The 20,421-nt window shown below is 41.1% G+C and overlaps 1 protein-coding gene across 13 annotated transcripts in view; it reads left to right on the forward strand.

Annotated features, from left to right (window-relative positions):
- The first annotated feature begins 1,108 nt into the window (after nucleotides 1–1,108).
- Nucleotides 1,109–20,421, forward strand: part of LOC105480306 (T cell activation inhibitor, mitochondrial) — a 79,112-nt gene continuing 59,799 nt past the window's right edge. For 3 of the 13 annotated variants that reach the window (XM_071091539.1, XM_071091540.1, XM_011738933.3), the window contains exons 1-4: nucleotides 1,730–1,952; nucleotides 3,123–3,312; nucleotides 14,433–14,505; nucleotides 17,461–17,596. In XM_071091539.1, coding sequence (XP_070947640.1) covers nucleotides 3,291–3,312; nucleotides 14,433–14,505; nucleotides 17,461–17,596 — 231 coding nt within the window. In that variant the 5' untranslated portion in view covers nucleotides 1,730–1,952; nucleotides 3,123–3,290. Of the gene's footprint in view, nucleotides 1,437–1,698; nucleotides 1,953–3,122; nucleotides 3,313–14,432; nucleotides 14,506–17,460; nucleotides 17,597–20,421 lie in introns of those variants that run through there. The other 10 variants (XR_011620019.1, XM_071091541.1, XM_071091544.1 and 7 more) reach the window with 9 other exon arrangements.

The following is a 20,421-nucleotide window of genomic DNA, read 5'->3' on the forward strand; positions in this document are numbered from 1 at the left end:
AATGTATGGGCAGAAGGGATTGGCCCTCAGGGCTTTCAGGGTCTAAATTTGTATATTTATGCATAGCCTCCATCAGTCTAGCTGGAAAAGGGCTGGGTCCTTGGTCCTGAGTGATCTATCATAATTTAGAAAAATTAACAGGTTTTATTACAGTCTTTTTCATTCCTTCCAACAAACATGTTATCATATAATCTTCTCTGCCCCTGTCTCTGTTTGGGCTGGCATTGGCAGCATGGTATTGCCAATTGGGTTCTGTGTTGGGGACAGCTTCTGCCCCGGCTCTATTATTAGGATTGCCAACATGAGCTTCATCTGCCCAAACTCGAGCTAAAGACCATGATTTTTCTTCGTGGGAACAGTAAATAGTTAATACCACAAATGTGTCTTGCCAGGTTAACTCAAAGGCAATAAAGCCCGAAATTCTTGAATGAACTTAGAGGGATCCTGGCTAAATGAACCCAACTTGGATTGAATTTGCCAAAGATCAGACAATGGAAAAGGGACATGAACTCAAATTGTTCCCAAATCTCCGTTTTCCACCTTGTGGAGAGGCAAAATATTGGGGGGATTTTCTGAGGACTCTGTACTAGTGGCATATGTAACTCCTGTGCGAGTATGTGAGGGTGATAAAGTATCTGGATGGTAGGGGGCAGGGGTTGATTGGGGCATGGAGCAGATGGCAAGGGGTACACAATGAGTTTTGACATGCGTGCATTATGGAGATGTATAGAAATTCTAGTTACTTTTAAATTTGAAGGGAAGAAGTCTGGTACCAGATGCTGGCTTTAGATAACAGGGAAGTCTAGTTACTTCTAAATTCCTCAGGTAAGGAGTTTCTGCCTCAGGATGGTCTGCTTAATGGCCACCAGGTGATCTTTGCTCGCAATTCTATTTGCTTGATTTCATCTGTGGCAGTTTCTGGGTGCGGGGGTGGGGGGAATCAAAGTTACAGGAACAAAATAAAACCAACAGTAAAACTTTCATGCTGACTGGAGAATGCTTAACGTTTAAAAATAGGTGTTGAATGGGCCAAAGCCAAACAACGCAAGCCGGAAAAGAAATGTTTAAAAGCTGGCTATATTTATACAAGAAAAACCAAAAGAGATAATTAAATGAGACTTTTAAAATTCGGGGCTCTCCACTGAGGCTTGTCCACGGGCGCCAGCTTCGGGAGTTCGGCAGAGGCTAGTCCCCTGCCAGGGCGCCTGGGGCAAGGGACCGCAGGGCGCATGCGCGTCTTCCAGCAGCCCCTTTCCCCTTCTTCCTCAAGATCCAGGGCGTGCTCGGTTGCCCTTCTCCGTTCCCTGCGGACCCTTGCGTCAGGACCCACCACCTGCCGGCCCATCATTTTCCGAGTCCCTGCGGCCTAGTCGGAGTGCTCGCTCGCGCCTCCTAAAGCTTTCAGCGGAGGGCGCCGAGACCCCTGAGGGCGGCCGGTAAGAAGGCGGAGGGGTTGGGGCCTCAAAGCTCGCGGGGAAGGTGCAGCAGTCACTAGAGTGCTGACGTCAGCTAGAGGCAGGGCACTGCGGAAGGTTGAATCCACGCCCTGGCTGCGCGCAGGCGCTGTAGGGGGAAGGCCTGGCACGCTCCAGCCAACCAGGGCGTCACCTGCAGCCCGTCCCCCTTCCCAGGCTTGCCTCCAGGGCTCTGCCGCCGCCGGAGAGGGGAGGGTGTTGGGGGCAGGTGGAGCCGGGAGGGTCCAGCTGAGAATTCGGGGTTAGGGGATCAGAGAGCACTGCGGCTAGGAGCCCGTCAGAACCTGTCGCCCAGTGGGGCCAGGGCAGGTGGGAGCGCCTGGCCGTGCGTCGCGCGTTGGTTGGCCGGCTGACGCCCCGGTGCGCATGCGCGGCCGAACAACCCTGCGGGCGGAGCGAGTGTCCTCTCTCCTGGTGTACTGGGTGGGAGGTGGAACTGGTCGGACAAAGCCCTAGCGTCGGACCCTTGCCAGAACTGTAAGGAGCAAGAGGGGAGGGACTCCGGTGGTGCATTCATGCCCCTCTCAGGGTGGGAAGCGGGGTCGGAGGGGAGTGCTCAGAGCCACCTTAGCGCAGCGTGCTAACTTTTGAACTGAGGCGGTGCCGGGGGCCGCAGTATCCGCATCGCATCTACATTTTAACTCGCTTTGAAATGAGAACGTAAAGACGATTTAGGTTTTATTGTTTCCGACTTATATTTTACCGAGGTCTTTGGTTTACGGGAAATTGTTACCTACTAAATCTCATATAGCAAGAGATTGAGAAAAGGAAGCTACAGAATCTAGGCTAATTTATCTGATAGCTTTTCCTGCTTTTACTCTTTTTGCCTTTTCCCCCTACTCTAAGAAGTACATATTCAACTGAAAAGCCATGAAAATTGCCGCTTTTATCCCTCCTGGATGTAACAAACTGCTTTCAGAAACCTTACAGGATAGTCACTAAAGGAAGTCACAGTTCAAATGAGAGTGGCATGATATTAATTTTGTTAAAATAAATTACTTTCAAATAAAAGTTGTGCCAAATGGTCAAAGCTCAATCCTGGGAGCTCTATTTGGCACACACTGTTATTCTTTCTGTGTTAGTTGAAAGTGATTTAAGCAAAACAAAACCGTTTTTCGTGTACTCTTCCATAATTTGGATTTTTCACCGATTTACGTATCTTTCCTCCAAATTTGGTTTGAAACTGCACAGATTTAATGCCTCAGCACAGATTTTAGGTAAAATTTGAAATTTTCATTTTATGAAACAGAAGCTAATATCACTATTAAGTAGATTAAAGTAGTCATTTACCATGGTTTGTAAATAAATTGTATCCTTCCCGGTCCTCTGCCCCCTTCCAGGAAAGGCACCATTTCCTTAGAGAAGACCTTCCTGAGTGCTCCCCGTCCCATTCTAAGTGTAGCGTCTGGGAGTTTCTCATATTCTGTGCATGTTTGTATTATTGCATTTACTGCGTTTATAGTTATCTGCTTGTGTCTGTTTTTACACTCCCCCCTCCCTCTAAAAGTATTTTGAGTGTTAGAATTGTGTTAATATTTTCCTAGTCCCAATGCTTTACTCAGGACCTGGCCCATAAGTGATGATGAATGGGTGAGTTAAAGACTCAGTATGCCTTCCAAGTCTGATAAGACAGTGCAACCTCTTTAGTTATTTTATAGCATTTTCCATGTGGAAGTATAGTGGGCTATGTGCAGTATGGACAGGAACCACCTATGTAACAATTTGTCTGAAGAGGAGAAGCCTGCAGTTGATGTGGATGCCCTAGGCTTTTGGAGCTAGTGTCTGAATGAGAGCACCCAACTCTACTCTGAAGCAATGTGTCTTCAGTCAACTGATGGTAATTTGATTTTCTGTGTAGCTAGTCCTGAGAGAGTAAGAACGTTATATGTGAATCTTCTAGTTGTCTTAGCATTCATAATCTCAAAGTAAATTTACAGATTGACATTCTAGTTATCAGGCCTTCTAATTTAGCTTTCCCAAAGTCCGCATATATCTGTTTGAAGTGATTAAAATTGGGTTCTGTTCTTACAAAGTTAAAGACTAACCCAAGATCTGGGCGTTAGGAAGAGGCAAGCAGCCATGCCTGCCAACCTGCTGGACTCTTAACATTGTCTCTACTTAGAATTTTGTTTTTTTAGTCTGAAAAGTACGTAAACCATACAGGAAACAAAGAACTAATTCAAGCAAAAACTTGAAATCCTCCTTTGATTTTTAGCATAAATTGGATAGCTAAAAATCCAAGTTTGTATTAAATAATTATTTTTAAAGAATTAAAGCTTAAACATTAACAGATGCCCCAGAATCCTCTTTGGTGATAGAATCAGGATTCCCTAATACTGTGGTTCTCAAACCTGAGTGTGCGTCAGAATCCCTGAGAGTATGTTAAAACAGATTCCTGGATCCCACGCAGTTTCTGATTCTGCAGGACTAGGATGGGACCTGATATTTGCATTTCTCATGAATGTTGTTGCTGCTTTGAAAACCACTGCCCTCAGAGTTCTTTCTCTCCTTCCTACCCTATCCCTTTCCTCTTTTCCAAAACTAGATCCTGATCTGTCACTTAGTGTTCAGAGCCCATTCTTAAATAAGAGCTTATAGGAAATACTCAAAAGACTCATAGGACTCAGTTGTTCGTTCTTATTCTTAAACAGAACAAGAAAATATATTTTTAATTTTTTCCAATGATTTGTATAAGAAGTCATCATCTTAGAGCAATAATTTTGTTTAATGGATAGCAGAATTATTAACTGAATATATTTTTATGTATATAGGCATTTTCCTCTAGAAATATGAATTGGCTACCATTATGGGAGAGAGGAGAGTTGCTGGAAAAAGAAAAAGTCACATTCCCTCTCATTTCTCCTCTATTGCTCTCTCATTGTTTCTCCATGCCCCAGAATGCTGTCTTCAAAAAGTCAGTATTAATTCATAAAAAGAAAATTCCCACAGCACAATATAACTTTATTATACTCACTTTAGTTTTTTATTTTGAAGAGAGAAATGCTACTTCCATCAAAACTTGTGTTTTTATTGGTTAGCAAGTGCTAACTTTGTCTTCAAATGGTAAAAATAAACAACTAGCTACTTTTTAATTCTGATGAATTAAAAGTATTTTTCTAGAGAAAAATTTGTGAAATTAGATTATACATTTGTACTTTTTAAACTCTAGGCTTGGCAAAATTGTCTACTACCTTGTATTTTTTAAGACCTTCAGACATTGACTCCTTATTGTGATAATTCTGAGTTTTTCAACAAAGTTTTTCAAAATTTGTTTTCAAATAAAGTGTTGTATTTAACTGCATGTTTGAGCAATATGTTATCCGACATTAGGTGGAAAAAAGAATTATGCCATTTTTTAATATACTCTGACATAATAGTTGCAACTTTTTTTTTTTTTTTTTTTTTGAGACAGAGTCTTGCTCTGTCACCCAGGCTTGAGTGTAGTGGCGCGATCTCAGCTCACTACAATCACTGCAAGCTCCACCTCCCGGGTTCTCGCCATTCTCCTGCCTCAGCCTCCCAAGTAGCTGGGACTACAGGCGCCCGCCACCACGCCTGGCTAATTTTTTTGTATTTTTAGTAGAGACGGGTTTCACTGTGTTAGCCAGGATGGTCTCGATCTCCTGACCTCGTGATCCGTCCACCTCGGCCTCCCAAAGTGCTGGGATTACAGCCGTGAGCCACTGCGCCAGGCCAATAGTTGCAACTTTAATGAATTTTTTACTTGCTAAATGTGGCTAAATCCCTTATGCGTATTATTTTACTTAAGCTTCACAAAAATTCTATGATAAAGATAGCCCCTACTTTCATAAGTGATGTATCCCTCAAAACATGTACACAAAGTCAGATGTGGGATTCCACATCCAGAGCGCTTAAACATCATTATTAGGTTCTAAATTAGATTTCACCTTTTAGAAAAGTCTTATTGAATATTTCTAGCATCTTGTCTGTGTCTTTCCACCATTTTATCTTAAATGTGCTGTCCAGGTAACTTCAGTCCAATGAGCATCAGATACAGACCAAATAGCAATATAGATGTCGTTTTCTCATTTGTATTTCATTTCATATTCTTTATTACTAGTATTAGAATTGTAATTTTTCTTTTTTATAAATAAAGACAAAATTCAATAAAATATTCACTAATTTCATTGACTAATTTGTACTCCTGTCTAGCAGATTAGCATTGTGTTAGCTCAGAGTATTCTTTCGGTTAATGAAAACTTAAGATTCAGAATTAAAAGGCAGTTTGGAGTGGGGACAGAATGTTTATATATATCCACATGTTTCTGCTGTAATGCCATACTTGCATTCCTGGAAATCCTGACATGCTGCCAAACAATAAGCAAAAGTAACAGTTTGTGGAGAAAAAACACCCAAAACTGAACAAACTTTTATAAGAGCCCTAACAAAAACCCTAACCCTAATAAACATACTAGTACAATTAAATCTAGTTTAGACCAGTTTTGTCAAGATTAACGTTCTAATCTAGGAGTAGCTTTATTTATCTATCCATTTTTTTTAAAGACTTAGAAATCTCTAGCTTTTTCATTTATCCTAGCACATTGCCAGATGGTTTGATAAAGTGGAAAATGTAGCCAGACATGAACCCACTAAACATCTGCTTCTTAAACCAAAAAAAAGAACTACCAAGAGATTTTTTTTTTTTCCTGAAGGTCTTTACATATCACTAAAGCCTTTTTTTTTTTTTTTCTTCTAAATTGTAGAAAGCCTACCTCTGATCACTTCAAATCAGTAATATGTTGGGGGAAAAATGCATATATAATGTCTTTCCCCTGTTGACCAATTGCACATAAGCTGATTCACATTAAATAAACGTTTTGAGGCTGGACACAGTGGCTCAGGCTTGTCATCTCAGCACTTTGGGAGGCTGAGGAAGGATGATCACCTGAGGTCAGGAGTTTGAGACCAGTGTGGCCAACATGGAGAAACCCCATCTCTACTAAAAATATAAAAATTAGGTGGACGTGGTGGCAAGTGAGTGTAATCCCAGCTACTCGGGAAGCTGAGGCACGAGAATCACTTGAACCTGGGAGGCAGGGGTTACAGTAAGCCAAGATCATGCCACTGCACTACAGCGTGGGCAACAGAGCAAGACTCTGTCTCAAGAAAAAAAAAAAGAAGAAATGTTTTGGTGTTACGACAGACTTTCCTTAACCATTTGTGTTATTTAAGAGATGAGGAAACAGACTCCAGAAGGTAACGTAACTTGCCCTTGCTCACACAGTCACTGAAGATGTCAAGATTTGAATACAGATCTCAAGCTCCCTGCCTTCCTTTCCAAACCATGGTGCAAACTACCTACTTTGACACTCCCATTAACTGTGTTTAGATCAGCACAGTCCAATAAAAATAGAATGTAAGCCTTGGATATAGTTTAAAATTTTCCAAAAACTAGATGTTTTACTTTTTTAAAAAAGTAAAAGTGAAATTAATTTTAATGAATTATAATTTCAACACATAACCGATATGAAAAATTATTACTGAGCTACTTTCCATTCTTTGTACTAAATCTTTTAAATCCAGTGGGAGGTATTGAGGATAGGAGAGTATATGGGTTTGGTACCACGGGGTGGATAGGCAAAACAATTTGACTGATAAGGCGCAGATCCTGAACTAACCTGTAAGACTTGTCCGGTTTTTGGACAGGTAAAATGGACTTGTAAGGAGAGTTTATAGGCTTTAAAAGGCCATGCTGTAATAGGTGAGTGATAACAGGCTTTAATCCTTTTAAAGTGTGCTGTGGGATGGGATATTGGCGTTGAGCAGGGTAAGAGTGATTAGTTTTTAATGGGATGGTAAGGGGGTGCATGATCGGTCATCAAGGAGGGAGTAGAGGTGTCCTATACTTGTGGATTAAGGTGGGGAGACACAAGGGGAGGATGTGAAGGAGGCTTTGAACTGGGGAAAAGGCTGGCAATGAGGTGTGGCTGTAGCCTAGGAATAGTCAGGGAAGCAGATAATTTAGTTAAAATGCCTCGACCTAATAAGGGAACTGGGCAGGTGGAGATAACTAAAAGGAGTGCATAAAAGAATGTTGTCCAAGTTGGCACCAGAGTTGGGGAGTTTTAAGAGGTTTAGAAGCCTGGCCGTCAATACCCACAACAGTTATGGAGGCAAGGGAAACAGGCCCTTGAAAAGAAGGTAATGTGGAGTGGTAGCCTCCATATTGATTAAGAAGGGGACGGACTTACCCTCCACTGTAAGAGTTACCCAAAGTGTCTGTGATGGTCCAGGAGGCTTCTGAGGCAATCAGGCAGCGTCAGTCTTCAGCTACTAAGCCAAGAAGATCTGGGAAGGAGTCAGAGAGCCTTGGGCCAGAGTTCCAGGGGCTCTGGGAGTGGCTCCCATGCAAGTTGGACAGTCCAATTTCCAGTGGGGTCCCACAACAGATGGGACACGGCTTAGGAGGAATCCCGGGCTGTGGGCATTCCTTGGCCCAGTGGCCAGATTTCCAGCACTTGAAGCAAGATCCTGGGGGAGGAGATCCTGAAGGAATGCCTGACCGCTGTGGCTTAGGTGTTTTGAAGTTCTTGTGTGCTGGAGTTGTGGCTGGGGTTTCTCTCAGAGCAGAGGCAAGTAATTGCAACTCTTCTCTATTATTGTACACCTTGAAGGCAAGGTTAATTAAGTCCTGTTGTGGGGTTTGAGGGCCGGAATCTAATTTTTGGAGCTTTTTCTAATGTCAGGAGAGGATTGGGTAATGAAATGCATATTGAGACTAAGACGGCCTTCTGGCCCCCTGGGTCTAGGGTGGTAAAGCGTCTAAGGGTTTCTACTAAACAAGCCATGGACTGGGCTGGGTTTTTATATTTGATGAAAAAGAGCCAAAATGCTAACTGATTTGGGAAAGGTCTGATAGAGAAAAAGGAACATAAACCTTGACTATGCCTTCAGCTCCAGCCACTTCTTTAAGAGGAAATTGTTGGGCAGGTGGGAGAGGGCTAGGGGTGGAACGAAACTGTAAGCTGGACCGGGGTGAGGAGGGGAGGTGATAGAAGAATTATAAGGTTGGGGAGTGGAGGCTAAAGAAGAATTGGGACCTGGCTCAGCCTGGCGAGGAGCAGACTGGGGAGGAGGGGAGAGGTCAGATGGGTGCTTAGAAAAGGAGGATTTAAAGGACTCAGAGCTTGGGGTGGAGACTGAAGGAACAGACAGGAGAGAAAGAAGAAAGATTCGGAACGAGTCGCATTGGGAGCAGAGATTAGGAAGGGACCGATGTGTAAAAGAATGCCTGGAAATCAGGCATCTCAGACCATTTGCCCATTTTACGACAAGAATTATCTAGATCTTGTAGGATGGAGAAATTGAAAGTGCCATTTTCTGGCTGCTTGGAACTATTGTCGAGTTTGTATTGGGGTCAAGCGGTATTATAGAAGAAAATAAGGCATTTAGGTTTAGATTAGGTGTGAGTTGAAGAGGTTTTAAGTTCTTGAGAACACAGGCTAAGGGAGAAGAAGAAATGGAGGGTGGAAGGTTGCCCATAGTGAAGGAGGCAAGCCTAGAAAAAAGAGAGGCCCCCCAAGGGAGGTGGTGCTTGCCACCAAGGTGAAGGATCCAGGCAGATGTCCCCGCGGTGATCACACACCTCCGAAATGTGGGCGAATAATCAGGCAGGCATCCCTGCGGTGATTAAACACCAAAGAAAGACTGTCTTCCCAAGTTTGTGACTGGTGCCAGAGTTTTGGGTTCACGGATAAAACGTGTCTCCGCTGTCTCTACCAGAAAGGGAAAGGAACTGAAATTAAGGGAAGGGAGAGATTGAAGGGTGGCACCAAAATTGAAAGGAGAAAAGTTGAGGGATACTGAGAGATGTTAGAGAAGAGAGTAAAAAGAGGCCGCTCACCCGATTTAAAATTGGTGAGATGTTCGTTGGGCTGATTGGTCAGAGGACCCGAGGTCGTAGGTAGATCTTTCTTACGGAGCAAAGAGCAGGAGGACACAGGATTGCTCTCCCAAGGGAGATCCCCTGGTCCGAGTCACCAAATGTCACATGCATCCGTGTGAAGAGGCCACCAAACAGGCTTTGTGTGCAGGTGGGCTGAGTCTGAAAAGAGAGTCAGCAAAGGGAGTTAGGGGTGGGGCAGTTTTATAGGATTTGGGTAGGTAGTGAAAAATTACAGTCAAAGGGGGTGGTTCTCTTGGGAGCAGGGGCTGGGGGTCACAAGGTGCTCAGTGGGGGAGCTTCTGAGCCAGGAGAAGAAATTGCACAAGGTAATGTCATCAGTTAAGGCAAGAACCAGCCATTTCTACTTCTTTTGTGATTCTTCAGTTACTTCAGGCCATCTGGATGTATATGTGCAGGCTTGGGCTCAGAGGCCTGACAGTTACCTCCCAAAGGCCCCACTTCCTTCTTTTTCTTTCTCTTTTTTTTAATTTTTTTTGAATCAGGAGTCTTGCTCTGTCTCCCAGGCTGAAATACAGTGGCACGATTGCAGCTCATTGTAGTCTCCACTTCCCAGAGTGAAGCCATCCTTACCTCAGCTTTCTGAGTAGCTGAGGCTACAGACAGACAACACCACCCAGCTACTTTTTTGTTTTTTAGAGACAGGGTCTCACTATGTTGCCCAGAGGCTGATCTTGAACTCCTGGCCTCCCTCAAGCAATACTCCTGCCGCAGCCTCCTGAATTACTGGGATTACAAGTGGGAACCATTATATGCAGATGATTTTTTTTAAAAAACATATTTCACATGTTTGTTGTAAATAATATAGGAGATAAGAAGCAAAATTAAAAAATTTAATATCCTACCACCTAGAGATAGCCATTGTTACAGATTGCATATTTTTCTAGTCTTTTTTTCTTTGCAAGCTTGGGGTCTGGCACTTGTGCTGTCTTAACTAAATCTAGGTTATTTTGTTCACCTTATGATGAAGTTTGGTGAGAATTCAGTCCCTCACAGGTAACACTGAACCTTCAAATAGTTCAAATTTTTTGTGTGTTTTTTATTGTTGTTGTTGTTTTTGAGATGGAGTCTCACTCTCTCGCCCAGGCAGTGCAATGGCGCAATTTCGGCTCACTACAACATCTGCCTCCCGGGTTAAAGCGATTCACCTACCTCAGCCTCCCAAGCAGCTGGGACTACAGGCACACATTACCATGGATGGCTAATTTTTGTGTTTTGGGTAGAGACAGGGTTTCTCCATGTTGGCCAGGCTGGTCTTGAACTCCTGACCTCAGTCGATCTGCCTGCCTGGGCCTCCCAAAGTGCTGGGATTACAGGCAAAAGCCACTGCATCTAGCCCCCAATTTTTTTTTTCCTCATTGTGTCTCCATTTGATCTCAGAAATCTTTGAAATGGTAGAAGTATTTTCTGTATCTTTGTATTTGTCTCAAAATATCAATGTTCATGGTTAAATAAAATCACCTTTAAATTTATTTTATTTTGTTTTATTATTATTATTATTATTATTTTGAGACAGAGTGTCACTCTATTGCCCAGGCTGGAGTGCAGTAGCGTGATCCTGGCTGACTCCAACCTCCACCTCCAGGGTTCAAGTGATTCTGCTGCCTCAGCCTCCCAAGTAGCTGGGATTACAGGGTCCCACTATCACACCTGGCTAATTTTTGTATTTTTTGTAGAGACAGGGTTTCACCATGTTGGCCAGGCTGGTCTCGAACTCCTGACCTCCGGTGATCCTCCCGCCTCAGTCTCCCAAAGTGCTGGGATTACAGGCGTGAGCCACCGCGCCCAACCCACCGTTTTAATATTTAAATGGATACCTATGAACGCATTCTGTCTCCAAGAAACTCTTGCCACGTCAGTCAACCTAGAAATAAATTGAAGTATCCATTTTTGTTTAAGAATGTACTTTTTAAAAAGATAATTCCTGATTTTTCATTTAAAATTTTCTGTCATTCTATTAATAACAGTTATGCTTCATTAGATTACTTCACATATATTCACCGCTTCACTTATATATATGTTATGTATATATTGTATGTTAGTTATATATCTATTATATATATAAAGATATATATGTATATATAATATATTAAAAACATTTTGGTACTTAAGATGTGACAGAATAGGACTTTAGCCATGTGATGATTGTTTTGAGAGAACGTGCTACTCAGCAGCTCTCCACTAGAATGGAATAATGGAGAACAGGAAAAGCTCAGAGCTCAATTACATAGGGGAGAAAATAATTTTTTACCTGATGGTTATTATGTGAATAATAGGGCCTTGCAAAATTTTAATAAGGTACTGCTCATAGGATTTTAAAAATCATTTGGTCAGTTGATATGGAGACCATAATATACTCGAATATCTTGCTAAAGATCTAAATTATTGGAAAAGTTCATGTGATTCAAATCCTTTCCCCCACTTTTATCTCCATAGCTTGTTTTAAAAATAAACTTTAATTTTCAGAGCAATTTTAGGTTCACAGCAAAATTTAGCAGAAAGTAAAGAGAGTTTCATATACTCCCATCCCTATTTACACATAACCTCCCTCACTATCAGCATCCACACCAAAATGGTATATTTATTACAGTCAGTCTACATTGACACATCCTTATCACCCAAAGTCCATGCTTTACCTTAGGGTTCACTTGGTGTTGTCCATTCTAAGAATTTTGACAAATGTTGACAAATGATGCTTCCACCGTTGTAGTATCATTCATACAGAATAGTTTCACTGCCCTAAAAATCCTCTGAGCTCTGCCTGTTCATCCCTCCCTATCGATTAACCCGTGGCAACCATGGATCTTTTTGTACTGTCTTCAGACTTTTTGCCTTTCCCAGACTGCTTGGAATTCATATGCTTGGAATCATACAGTATACAGGTATATAGCCTTTTCAGATTGACTTTTTTTTTTGAGACAAGAGTTTTTGCTGGTGTTGCCCATACTGGAGTGCAATGGCACGATCTTGGGTCACTGCAACCCTCTGACTCCTGGGTTCAAGCAATTCTCCTACCTCCCCTCACTAGTAGCTGGGATTACAGGCGCCCTCCACCACACCAGGCTAATTTTTGTATTTTTAGTAGAGACAGGGTTTTACCGTGTTGGCCAGGCTGGTCTCAAACTCCTGACCTCACGTGATCCACCTGCCTCGGCCTCCCAAAGTGCTGGGCTTACAGACGTGAGCCACCTCACCTGGCCGACTTCTTTAACTTAGTAGTATCCAGTTAAGTTTCCTCCCTGACTTTTTTTTAGCCTGAGTAATATTCAGTTGTCTGGATGTACCACAGTTTATCCATTTACTTACTGAAGCACATCTTGTTTGCTTCCAAGTTTTAGCAGTTATAAATAAAGCCTCTATAAACACCTGTGCACTGGTTTTTGCGTGCACATAGTTTTCAGTTTGTTTTGTAAATTACCAAGGACTACTATTGCTGTATAGTATGGTAAGAGTATGTTTAGTTTTGTAAGAAATTGCCGCACTGTCTTGCAAAGTGGCTGCACCTGTTTGCATCCTCACTTCCCACTAGGAGTGAATGAGAATTGCTGTTGCCGCACATCCTTACCAGCAGGTGTTGTCAATGTTTTGGATTTTGGCCATCCTAATAGATTTGCAGTGGCATCTCATTTGTTTTAATTTGCAATTGTCTGAGGATACATGATGTTGAACTGCATTTCATGTGCTTATTTGCCATCTGTATGTCTTCTTGGTGAGGTGTCTGTTAAGGGTTTTTGCCCATTTTTAATTGGGTTGCTTGTTTTCTCATTGTTCAGCTTTAGGAGTTCTTTTTTTTTTTTTTTTTTTTTTGAGACGGAGTCTCGCTCTGTCGCCCAGGCTGGAGTGCAGTGGCGCGATCTCCACTCACTGCAAGCTCCGCTTCCCGGGTTCACGCCATTCTCCTGCCTCAGCCTCCTGTGTAACTGGGACTACAGGTGCCTGCCACCACGCCCGGCTAATTTTTTTTATGTATTTTTAGTAGAGACGGGGTTTCACCATGTTAGCCAGGATGGTCTCGATCTCCTGACCTCGTGATCCGCCCGTCTCGCCCTCCCAAAGTGCTGGGATTACAGGCGTGAGCCACCGCGCCCGGCCAGGAGTTCTTTGTATATTTTGGATAATAGTTTGTTATCAGACGTGTCTTTTGCAAATATTTTCTCCAAGTTCGTGGCTTTTCTTCTCATTCTCTTGACACTTTCTTTCACAGAGCAGAATTTTTCAGTTTGACCAAAGTCCAGCTTACCAGTTAAGCCGGATAGTGCCTTTGGTGTTATAACTAAATAGTCATTTCTATCCCCAAGGTCATCAAGATTTTCTCTTTTGTTATCTTCTAGGAGTTTTATAGCATTTTATATTTAGGTATATGACCCATTTTGAGTTAATTTTTGTGAAAAATGTAAGGTCTGTGTCCAGGTTAATTTTTTTGCATGTGGATGTCCGATTGTTTTAGTGTCATTTGTTGAACAAGCTGTCTTTGCTCCAATGGATTGCCTTTGTTCCTTTGCCAAAGATTAGTTGACTTTATTTATATGAATCTATTTCTGGGCTCTCTATTCTGTTCCATGGTTCTATTCATTCTTTCACCAACACCGTGCTGTCTTAATTACTGTAGCTTTAGGGTAAGTCTTGAAATAAAGTAGTGTCATTTTTCTACCTTTGTTCTCCTTCCTTATTGAGTTGGCTACTCTCTGGGTCTTTTATCTCTCTTTGTAAACTTTAGAATCCGTTTGTCAGTATCCACAAACTAACTTGCTGGGATTTTGATTGTAATTTCATTGAATCTATAGATCAAGTTGGGAAGAATGACATCTTGGCAATATTGAGTCTTCCTATCCATGAACGTGGAGTATCTCTCCATTTATTTAGTCTTTCTATTTCCTTCATCTGAGTTTTGTAGTTTTCCTTATCTAGATCTTATACATATTTTATAAGATTAATAACTAAGTATTTCATATTTTGGGTGATAATATAAATCATAATGTGTTTTACATTTAAAATTCTACTTGTTCATTTGTGATATCTGCTTAACTTTTAAGCAATTAATGGATGCCTGGAAGTTGACGTACATATATATTCAGAAATGTTTTGCCACCTGAGACCTATGAGGAGGTAAGTATCGTGGTCCAATCTGTAATTAGTATTGTGGGGGTGGCGGAGGAGGTCTGTTATGCATTTGGTTTATTTCAGTTTGCTACAATTTTTCTAATTCTGAAGTTATATTATGGTGGAAAGCTGGAACAAAAAAGTAAAGAAAATTTATATAAGACAGGTCCTCCAAGAGTACATTCAGAGTAGAAGGTGAAAAGAATACTGTCCTTCAGAATAGTTAGGTGTGAAAAGCTTAAACAGAAAAACAGATCAAGTTTCCTCTTAACACAATTCACTTTATGGTATTACGTTTCAAGCATCTAGGGCACACAGTTTCTTTTCTTTAGAGTTTAAAAGAGGGAGAGACTAATGAGAATACAGAAGGGAAGGTTCTGGGGGAATAGATACAATGCCTCCTGGAGCATCACAGGTGTGCAGTAATTGTTCAGTTTGGATAGGTGAAAATGCAGGTCAGGGAGGATGCATTAGGACTTAGAAATTATGTAGGACAAAAAGGGGAAAATGAGGAAGATTATTGGGAGCTGGAACTAAGGGTTTCTATAAGGAGTGATTGGAGATCAAGTTGGAAAGACAGATGGGGAAACAATGAAAGAGGGTTTCAAATACCAGACTAAGGAGTGGATTTATTCGCAGGAATTAGGGCACCACCAAAGCTGTTTGAGTAAGGAATACAGTGATGGTGGGATTTTAGGAAAGTTAATCTGTTGGTGATACCCAATATAGTTAGAGAAAGGGACAGCAGAGTAGACTAATTATGAGAGTGTACAGTCTAGTTTTGTAGTGATGATAATTGATAGCAGAGAACGTGGGAAGAAGGAATGATTTCATTGAACATTGTAAAGTGAGAAGACTTTACTAACTGAAAGTGAATGGGGGTAGTGAACTAATTTGGGTTTTGTGCTTTACAACATTGAGAAAGGTGGTACCACAATAACAAAAATAAGGAAGATAATCCTGAATTGAGTTGTTAGCTGCTCTCTGGCCTTCTGTAACCAGGCTGAATTTAAAAAGACAATAATGACTTGTACTCCTTTTTTAGATACGCAAAATTTGAGCAGCTGGCAGGAGAGCTAAGTGTATGTCAGACGTTGGGAAATGAGAACGGAAGCTCAGAGGGATAAGTGGAGTTGCAACTGTGGTGTACTTAGACTAGCTCATATTTAATCCTGGCTGATTGTTTCCTTTGCTTTAAACTCCTGTTCTAATCCTTGAGGTACAAATCCATATATTGACTTTATAAAAGGTTCAAATATATGGGAGGAATAAAAGATAATCTGCAAATAGGTTGGTGGTCTCCAGATTGTTTAAAAATCACCAGAAATGATTCCACAATCTCTACCATTTTAAAAACATAAAACTTTTCTAAAGACTTGGCACACCTAATGTATGAGAACAGAGGCATGTGCAATGTTTAGAGACTTCATTATAAAAAGCTTAGGTTGGGCCAGGCACAGTGGCTCACGCCTGTAATCCCAGCACTTTGGGAGGCTGAGGCAGGGAGATCCTTTGAAGTCAGGAGTTCAAGACCAGCCAGGCCAACATGGCAAAACCCCGTCTCTACTAAAAATGCAAAAATTAACTGGGCATGGTGGCATGCACCTGTAATCCCAGCTACTTGCAAGGCTGAGGCAGGAGAATTTCTTGAACCCAGGGGGCAGAGGTTGAGCCAAGATTGCACCACTGCACTCCAGCCTGGGCAACAGAGTGATACTCTGTCTCAAAAATAAATAAATAAATAAAAGCTTAGGATAGAAAAGGTAAATGATAACATTTAAAAATAGGTGTCGTGGAAGTGCTTTCAAAAAACCGCAAGTAATTTCATTTGGATTTAAACACTGTACTTTTAAAAAACACTCTCAAGTGGGTTACAAAACTTAAGAATATCACGGCCGTGTGTGGTGGCTCATGCCTGTAATCCCAGCACTTTGGGAGGCTGAGGCGGGTGGATTACCTGAGGTCAGGAGTTTGAGACCAGCCTGACCAACATGGTGAGACCCTGTCTCTACTAAAAATACAAAAAAAAAAAAAAAATTCACTGGCAGTGGTGGCACACACCTGTAGTCCCAGCTACTTGGGAGGCTGAGGCAGGAGAATCACTTGAACCCAAGAGGCAGAAGATTGCATGCAGTGAGCTGAGATCATGCTACTGCACTCCAGCCTGGGCAACAGAACAAGACTCTGTCTCAAAAAAAAAAGAATGAGAATATCAAATTATCCAACTAGTATAATTTTAGCATGCTAATAATGAGGGAATGAGCTAAAAGACATCTGTATCTCTTTTTAAGTATAATAATTATCAAAATGTTTGCTACTATAAGGAAAAAATTGAACCAGGCATGGTAGCTCATGACTGTAATCCCATTGCTTTGGGAAGGTAAGGCGGGAGGATTGCTTGAGGCCAGCAGTTTGAGATCAGCAAAAGAACTAGTTGGGTGTAGTGACAGGCGCCTGTAGTCCCAGCTACTTGGGAGGGTGAGGTGGGAGGATCGCTTGACCCCCAGAGATCGCACCCCTGCACTGCAGCCTGGGCAACAAAGCAAGACTCTGTCTGAAAGAAACAAAGAAAGAGAAAGAGATAGATGTAAAGAGAGAGATATAGATATAGAGAGAGAATTACACTATTGGATATTAAGATTTTTTGATCTGAATAAGAAAATTAGAAAGGAAATTGTTACCATTTGCAGTGAAGTCAGCTGAATTTCAAAGTGGAGTATTGAGGGGAAATTATAATATTATTTAATATTTCTCATTTTGCACAAGAAAAAACTATAACCACTGTTTTAGAAATCATGTGGTACTCACTGCTTGTAAAACTAATAGATTTCAGAAAACCGTGAAGTATCTATCTTGTTTCTGCTGTGCATAGTACATTTAATTTTATTGTCACCTTATACATTGAGGATTTGTGTGTGTGTGAGTGCCTCAATGAATAACCAGCCCACATCTTTTTAAAAGGTTATGTCTAGAGAAGATATTTCCACACTGGTTTCCCTATTCAAGAGCTTTATCAGGAGCTGAAGCAGTCAATGCCTTGAGGCCTTTCTATTTTGCAGTACATCCAGATTTCTTTGGACAGCACCCCGTAGAAAGGGTAAACATTTATTTATTTTTAAACCAGTAGTGTACATTTCTGCTTATTTACCTTTGATACAATATAATACATAGAGTTCTATAAACGTGGATTATTCTGTTGTAGTGATATAATCAATGCTTTGAACTAATTTGAAATGTAGAGACCAAAAATTGAAAATAGAGCTTTTTTTTATCAAAGCTGTCATTGTTTTGTGCAGGCAATAAAGCTGTCATTTAAACTCTTTAGAGTACTAGTAATCATGTTTTTGGCACCAAGTTTTGAAGTACAGTTGAGGGTTTGAAAGAAAACTTGAGACCTCTATTATCATGATCAATCTCTCTTTTTTATTTTTTTTAAATTATTCTTTAAGTTCTATGGTACATGTGCACAGCATGCAGGTTTGTTACATATGTATACATGTGCCATGTTGGTGTGCTGCACCCATTAACTCGTCATTTACATTAGGTATATCTGCTGATGCTATCCCTTCCCCATCGCCCCTCCCCACAATAGGCCCCGGTATGTGATGTTCCCTTCCTGTGTCCAAGTGATCTCATTGTTCAATTACCACCTATGAGTGAGAACGTGCGGTGTTTGGTTTTCTGTTCTTGTGGTGGTTTGCTGAGAATGATGGTTTCCAGCTGCATCCATGTCCCTACAAAGGACACAAACTCATCCTTTTTTATGACTGCATAGTATTCCGTGGTGTATATGTGCCACATTTTCTTAGTCTATCACTGATGGACATTTGGGTTGATTCCAAGTCTTTGCTACTGTGAATAGTGCTGCAATAAACGTATGTGCACATGTGTCTTTATAGCAGCATGATTTATAATCCTTTGGATATGTACCCAGTAATGGGATGGCTGGGTCAAATGGTATTTCTAGTTCTAGATCCTTGAGGAATCGCCACACTGTTTTCCACAATGGTTGAACTAGTTTACAGGCCCACCAACAGTGTATAAGTGTTCCTATTTCTCCACATCCTCTCCAGCACCTGTTGTTTCCTGACTTTTTAATGATTGCCATTCTAACTGGTGTGATATGGTATCTCATTGTGGTTTTGATTTGCATTTCTCTGATGGCGAGTGATGATGAGCATTTTTTCATGTGTCTGTTGGCTGTATAAATGTCTTGTTTTGAGAAGTGTCTGTTCATTTCCTTTGCCCACTTTTTGATGGGGTTGGTTGCTTTTTTCTTGTAAATTTGTTTGAGTTTTTTGTAGGTTCTGCATATAGCCGTTTGTCAGATGAGTAGATTGCAAACATTTTCTCCCATTTTGTAGGTTGCCTGTTCACTCTGATGGTAGTTTCTTTTGCTGTGCAGAAGCTCTTTAGTTTAATTAGATCCCATTTGTCAATTTTGGCTTTTGTTGCCGTTGCTTTTGGTGTTTTAGACATGAAGTCCTTGCCCATGCCTATGTCCTGAATGGTATTACCTAAGTATTCTTCTAGGGTTTTTATGGTTTTAGGTCTAACATTTAAGTCTCTAATCCATCTTGAATTAATTTTCATATAAGGAGTAAGGAAAGGATCCAGTTTCAGCTTTCTACTTATGGCTAGCCAATTTTCCCAGCACCATTTATTAAATAGGGAATCCTTTCCCCATTTCTTGTTTTTGTCAGGTTTGTCAAAGATCAGATGGCTGTAGGTGTGTGGTATTATTTCTGAGGGCTCTGTTCTGTTCCATTGGTCTATATCTGTTTTGGTACCAGCATCATGCTGTTTTGGTTACTGTAGCCTTGTTGTATAGTTTGAAATCAGGTAGCGTGATGCCTCCAGCTTTGCTCTTTTTGCTTAGGATCGTCTTGGCAATGCGGGCTCTTTTTTGATTCCATATGAACTTTAAAGCAGTTTTTTCCAATTCTGTGAAGAAAGTCATTGGTACCTTGATGGGGATGGCATTGAATCTATAAATTACCTTGGGCAGTATGGCCATTTTCACAATATTGATTCTTCCTATCCATGAGCATGGAATGTTCTTTCATTTGTTTGTGTCCTCTTTTATTTCATTGAGCAGTGGTTTGTATTTCTCCTTGAAGAGGTCCTTCACATCCCTTGTAAGTTGGATTCTTAGGTATTTTATTCTCTTTGAAGCAATTGTGAATGGGAATTCATTCATGATTTGGCACTCTGTTTGTCTGTTATTGGTGTATAAGAATGCTCGTGATTTTTGCACATTGATTTTTTATCCTGAGACTTTGCTGAAGTTTCTTATCAGCTTAAGGAGATTTTGGCCTGAGACGATGGGGTTTTCTAAATATACAATCATGTCATCTGCAAACAGGGACAATTTGACTTCTTCTTTTCCTAATTGAATACCCTTGATTTCTTTCTCTTGCCTGATTGCCCTAGCCAGAACTTCCAACACTATGTTGAATAGGAGTGGTGAGAGAGGGCATCTCTGTCATGTGCCAGTTTTCAAAGGGAATGCTTCCAGTTTTTGCCCATTGAGTATGATATTGGCTGTGGGAAAAGACAAAAAAAAAAAGGCTAAAAGTTTGATATTGGCTGTGGGTTTGTCATAAATAGCTCTTATTATTTTGAGATACGTTCCATCAATATCGAATTTATTGAGAGTTTTTAGCATGAAGGGCTGTTGCATTTTGTCAAAGGCCTTTTCTGCATCTATTGAGATAATCATGTGGTTTTTGTCTTTGGTTCTGTTTATATGCTGGATTATGTTTATTGATTTGCATATGTTGAACCAGCCTTGCATCCCAGGGATGAAGCCCACTTGATCATGGTGGATAAGCTTTTTGATGTGCTGCTGGATTCAGTTTGCCAGTATTTTATTGAGGATTTTTGCATTGATGTTCATCAGGGATATTGTTCTAAAATTCT

The sequence above is a fragment of the Macaca nemestrina genome, chromosome 2 (assembly GCF_043159975.1).
Source record: "Macaca nemestrina isolate mMacNem1 chromosome 2, mMacNem.hap1, whole genome shotgun sequence".
NCBI lineage: Eukaryota > Metazoa > Chordata > Mammalia > Primates > Cercopithecidae > Macaca > Macaca nemestrina.